The following is a 6,383-nucleotide window of genomic DNA, read 5'->3' on the forward strand; positions in this document are numbered from 1 at the left end:
GAATGCCCAGATTCTTTTTCCAGGATTTTTTTTTGATCTGCAGGCACAAGAAACTATAAACCAGCGGTAAAAGGCACGTTGGTGTCTGGCAACCACGAACTCCCAGCAATGAAGCTACCCACAGTGAACTTGGAAGCCTCCGAAGAACTTGTTATGACATGGTAACCTTCCCACTTAACCCTGCCTGAAGTGGATGAGCCAGGGCCCGTATTCATATACTCACCATAGTACAGAGTTTTTAGGGCAAAAGTACCACTCCATTCCAACCAACCAGCTGAGTTAATCAAGCTGTCAAGGTACGTCTTCATAAAAACTGTTCGAGAATACTCCTTCCATGGTCTTCCTAGGTACGTTTTGGTTGAACTTTTGTCTAAATCCGAAGCAGCCGTAACCTTAGAGTTGTGAATGGAAATCCCAGTGTTCTGGTTAGGATCGGTCCGACCTTGAGCAGTAACGGTGTTGGTTTTGTGGTTGTGTACATAAATGTTACAATTTTGTATAACCACGGCTGCATTGCCAAAAATGAAGTCCACGGTTCCGTAAATATTACACTCTCTGTAGAATTGCCTGTCGGAGTGGACATACAGGGTGTCTTGGTACCCCTCAAAGCTGCACTTGTAGAACACTGAAAGATCTGAACCGGACCGAAGTGCCACAGCTTGATTGCTTGATACACCGGCAGTGTTCTGGAATGTAATGTCACGAGCAATAAACCCGTCTCCAGTTACAGCTGATAAAATCACAATAAACCGTTATAATATTCATAATTCATATATTTCATATTTACAGTTGTGATTATATCACAATACCAATTGATTAGTGGTATGTACTATATATAACTTGATCTATAAGTTGACAATCAACTTCAAATAGTAACTTGCATATTGAGGCACTGACTTCCCAAATCATTGACTATAACTTGCAAACTAAAATAAAGTTTGTACAAATTGATGTTTATGTTCCAATCAAAGGACCTACATCAGCCCTATTTTTTTGTCCACTTGATTAATACATATCAACAAACTTCTTATACAATGAATCTATAAACACATTTTCTGCCTCAATTTGTAAAACTTTATTAATTTTAGCATAACTAACGACTTTGGTAGTATGAAATGCCACACACGTCATCTGATTACTATCCACAACACTTAATTATTTTGTTATTATATATTTACATGTACAATTTCCATGAAAACTGATGTGAAAACCTTGCATTAATTGGTTGATATATTCGATCAGTACGTACTTAGTCCCAGCACATAGTACGTACCATGTTCAATCCAGACATGGAAATTATCGGTGACATTTTGAGAATCAACTGGCCGGTTAATTATATGGTTCCTAATTATATATCTTAGTATCTTACTATTCCATGAATATAATATGAGATGTCTTATCGTAGCTTAGTCATACTTTTAAATTAGTAGTTTTAGCATGACCAGGGCCGGCTCTGCGTATATGGAGGGTTAAGGTGAAAAAGATTTGAGTCCCCGGACATAAATATGGAAAATTTTAAAATCCTTATAAATAAAGATGAAGTAAATTCATTATTCTAAACATATTAATGATTATGAAGTCCTATATTTTCAACTAATTACAATTTTATTATATTATCTTAACTAAAATAGAGAAGAAAAAATACAAAAATAATAATAATATAGAAAACACAAAATAAAGAGTTACGAAAATCTTACATCTTATGTCTTAAATTGATAGAAGGAAAAAATTGTAATAAGAAATAGAAAGACATGGTCGCCGTGAATATTGCATGATTCATGCATAATTAAGAAAAAAGTTATTCTTAACTAAAAAAAATGAAAGCATACGAAAATTTTTGTTGACGCCCCCAAAAAATTGGGCCCTAGACTTGTGGGACTAATCTGTCTTGCCCCAGGGCCGGCGGTGAGCATGACTGACTAAATGGTGGTTGCACACTACAAAGATTTTCAGACAATACAACAAATAAGAAAAAGAATGACAACGGCGTTTCATCATCACTTACCGACGGTAGCAGAATTGAAGGTTGTAGAACCTCCTCCAACACTTTTGCTTCCTGTAATAATAGTCTTCCCTATGCCGTCTCCCATCAACATAATATTCTTGGACTTTATCTTAACGTTCTCCTTGTATGTTCCTGCCTTAACGTATATCACATACCTTGCGGTGCCTGATCGTTTAGACGCGGCAGAAATTGCCTCGTTCACCGTCTTGTAATTCCCTGACCCGTCTTTAGCCACCAAAAGATTCGCTTTCGGAGAAGTTGACTGCAAGAGCTTCCGGTTACCTGCGTTAACCCAAGTCGGAAATCCGTCTTTGTACGCCGGTTGAGGGTTGTAAGGTACTTTGTTGATGGAAAGAGTGTTTCTGATCAAGTTAGAAACGTTATTCGACATCACGGGGATAAATAAATCCGACACCCCGAGCTCGGAAAACCCTTCACGGCATGTCTCAAGGTTTGTGAGAGCCGTGCTGAGCCAAGTCTGAGTATCCTCCTGGGTGCACTTGGTGCTAGGGTTTATGGTTTTATTGAGCCTGCGGATTGTGTGGTCATAGAGCACAAGACAATCGTCCCATGCAGCTTTTGCACGTGGATTTGCGAACTTTGAGCTGAGCGAAAGAAAGTTGGTATAAGCATGCATGGCTCGGTCTAGGGCTAGCTGGGTAGATATCTGGAAGAACTGGGATTTTTGTTTAATGGGGATTTGATTTTTGTTATGGCTCAGAAGATCCTCGCATGGTTTTGGATGTGGGGTTTGGCTGCACCATGTTTTGATATCATTGACAGAGTAACCAATCACGAATGGAGAAAGATAAAGAACGAAGGAAAGTGTTAAGAATAACCGAGCGGCCATTTTGAATGGTTTTGTATTTAAACTTAATTCGAATGGTGTTTCATGGCCTAACTTGGGCTCTTTATATAGAAGTGAGAAACTATGGGGTTTGGCAGAGTTGCTGATGTAAGCAAGCGTGTGCTAGCTGAGCTCCTGATAGGGGTTAGGGGGTACAACTTTTTTTTGAAACATTTTTCATGAATGTGATACCTAATTTATTTGGGCTGCTGTTGAACTCCACATTTGTTCACTAGACCTCACATACTCTCTACACTTCAAATTTATTTTTAAAAATAAACATTTGCTCACTAGACCTCTATTTAATTTACTAAAATAACTTTGAATATTTTATTGACTTATATTTCAATTAGTTACTCACTACACATCTTATTCACTTACTAGACTTCCGTTTTATTTTCTTCTTTTTGTATCTCATCATTCATTCCGAACTCTATTTTTTTAATAAGAATCTCTTCTCTTCCTTATTATTTTTTTTGTACATATAATGTTGCTAAACTTGTATTTTTTGCTCAACTGTAAATAAGATTTTACAATATATCGGTTTTAGACTAATTTATTCGAACAAGTAATCATTTGAACAACCAATTGTAATCAATAAAATACATCAACTCCAGTTTATTATAATTATTATAAGAATCTAACAATGAAGAATCATTTTGAACATCATGAGATATATATTTTAATAATTACATATTCTAATCGTTATTGGTTACTCACTTTTCAAAGAAAATTAGGAAAAATGAAAGATTATAATTGGTAGAAAAGAGAGGGGAGGTACATATATGATATTGAGAATTGGGGATTGGGAGGTAGAAGATGGTGGTGTCTTCATGTCTTCATCAGTTCACGTCAAACCTAAACCTTGGTTGACAAGGTTTATAAACAACCCTATTTTAATTATTATTGAATGATTATTACGAAAAGAAAATAATTAAATGCTTTGATTTTTACCAAATTTAATGTCTCAAATTGTTTTTTACAAGAGGACATACATGTAATCTAATAATTAAGAAATTGTGGAGGTCCCAAAGCAAAAAAAACTTTATTTACTTGTCTTGATTTATTTATCATTTTGGAATATCTGAATGACTGATATCGTAACGAAATTGCAATAATAGGCAGGCGATGGGGTGATGATAATTGAAAGACTTTGATACTAATTGTAAGGATAGTTGACTGACTGCATTTCTTTATTTCAAAATATATAAAAATATATATCAGTTAAATTTACGCTGAATGTTCCAGTTCTGACGGGATCATATGTATGTGTATGACCTTAAAACTTTTATAATTAATGAATAACGAACGCCATATCAAATATGATCATAAAGAAACCAACCGTAATATAATCATCACAAAGATCTAATATTTACTTTTAATCGTGTTCTAGCTTGCTTGAAATGGTTAGGCATGGCCAAGTTTGAAAAAAAAAAAAATATATATATATATATATATATATATATATGACAAATGATCAACGGGAAAATTAACCTTGTGAATTCTTATCAGGCTATTGTTTCTGAGACCTTTGATTCAGAATTTTCCAGAACGTACAACTTTGAACTATTCCAGAACGTGTAATAATCACTGGGCCGCCCAGCTACTTGATTGATCTTCTCAGGACGTTGATTGCATGGGTTCGTAATCTGTGGGTCGCATAAAGATACTGCGGGTTCAATCTCTGTGAAAGTGGATGAATAAATCAACTAGAAAGATCTTTCAACATTCTCTACTATTCCTAATATGAAAACCTGACTGATCATATTTGATTTTCTTCTAGAATTTTTTATATTCCAAAACCTGAAACTGTTGATTCTTGGTAAAACTCAGAGTTCCGAGAGAAAAAGAGTTGGAACATTTTGTCTCAACTTCTATCCCCACATAAGAGATAGTGTTCGGGGAGGTCTGAATTGAAGCCAAGTCTTAACAACGTGCTGCTTTATGTTTCAAATAGTACGTGATTTGTATCCAAAAAAAAAAAGAGTACGTGCTTGCATGATCAAGTTGGTTTTTTATTGTTCTTATTATTTCCTTGCTCGCTTAACTTGTGGGTGAAAAAATGTCTAAATTTGTGGTTTGGCAAGTCAATTACCACACCTTTGGCCCTTACCGTTTTCCTTGGTGAGATATCTTCAAAGTTTATAAAGAGTATGGGCTGCAAAATTAGTATTTCAATTATAGTGTGACCATTTCAATCATGATAAACCCAGCTAATAAGCAAAACTATTAGGATTCTTAAATATGTAAGGGCCTCCCTGAATATTTTCTTCCTAAAATCCTTTGGTCCTACTTGCCATACACTATCATCTACGTGCACGCAACTGTCAATGCATGCATGCCTTGCCCACCATATAGACATATAGTGTTAGGTGTTTATAATGTGCGGCCGGTCCTTGATTAAGCTCCTCTTGGTGGATTAGTATGATCATTTATTTGATAATTACAGTGAAAATTTACAGTATCCTGCATGACACATAACTAAAAAATAGTTCGATGTTTATGTATAATTATAAGCTAGAAGTTCAGTTTGAATTAGTCATGCATGTAGACTAAGTTCTGATGATTGACCAATGGCCAAAACAAAACAAAAGAAAACAAATAGGTTTTTGATTTGTTTAAAATATTAAGAATGATTGGATATATATGTGCCCAGAGTCCAGGACTAAGACAATGGCAATACCTTAATGTTTTAGTCATGACCTAGTTGCCCCGAACTTGTGCATGTTCGGTTTGAAAATGAAGGCCTAACCAACACCATCGACAATATAATGATCGAATTTGAAGACGACGTTCAATTTCCAATGGGAATGATTCTAGTGCAAATCAATTCTCTAATATCAACTATATTCGTGTCTATCCGGTCCTAATGATATAAAAATATTCCATCTTAATTGTATCGGAAAATTTTGATTAGGATACCTGAACAATGGACTACTATTAATTTTAGTACACCAAGTCCTAAATGACTAAAACATATATTTTAGTACATTAAATTCTTAGTTAAACTCAATTATCATACACGACGTGATTAACGCCGTTAAATTAAGTAAACTCACCATACTTTAAGGGTAATTTAGTCTCTTCCATAACTGCTTCACTCACCAGTCACCACCCACACCCCTCTCTTCTTCCTTCGTCTCATTTATCTCTCCCCAATTCCTCCCATGAACGAAAATACAGAATAAACGTTTAGTCTACTTCTGCCTCCATACCAAATTTTGATGGCAATCAAACCTCCCCATATGCAGCACCCTAGAAACCTTAGGAATAATCCACCAAAATAACAAAACACACTATTTTGAAATCAATCAAAGTCCGAACTCCACAACCCACCACAACGGATTTGTTGAAAAATATATACATGCATGAAATCACCTATGCGCCGAGTTCGAGTTCCTCCGCTAGTTTAGAACATACTTCTTGCTCCTAGCAGCGGTAGACATCGTAAAGACATCGTCGAAGGCAGTGACGGATCCAGAAAAATTTGCCAGCCAAGGCAAAGAAAAATTTTCTTGTCACTTGAAAATA

The 6,383-nt window shown here is 35.5% G+C and overlaps 1 protein-coding gene across 1 annotated transcript; it reads right to left on the bottom strand.

Annotated features, from left to right (window-relative positions):
- LOC126803350 (pectinesterase 2) lies at positions 1 to 2,868 on the bottom strand. The gene is made up of 2 exons (XM_050531156.1): positions 2,006 to 2,868; positions 1 to 730 (listed from the first exon to the last, which is right to left on the bottom strand). The coding sequence occupies exons 1-2, from the start codon at positions 2,853 to 2,855 to the stop codon at positions 54 to 56; spliced, it is 1,527 nt and encodes a 508-aa protein (XP_050387113.1). The 5' UTR covers positions 2,856 to 2,868; the 3' UTR covers positions 1 to 53.
- Positions 2,869 to 6,383: the final 3,515 nt, after the last annotated feature.

Source organism: Argentina anserina, chromosome 7 (genome assembly GCF_933775445.1).
Source record: "Argentina anserina chromosome 7, drPotAnse1.1, whole genome shotgun sequence".
Taxonomy (NCBI): Eukaryota; Viridiplantae; Streptophyta; class Magnoliopsida; order Rosales; family Rosaceae; genus Argentina; species Argentina anserina.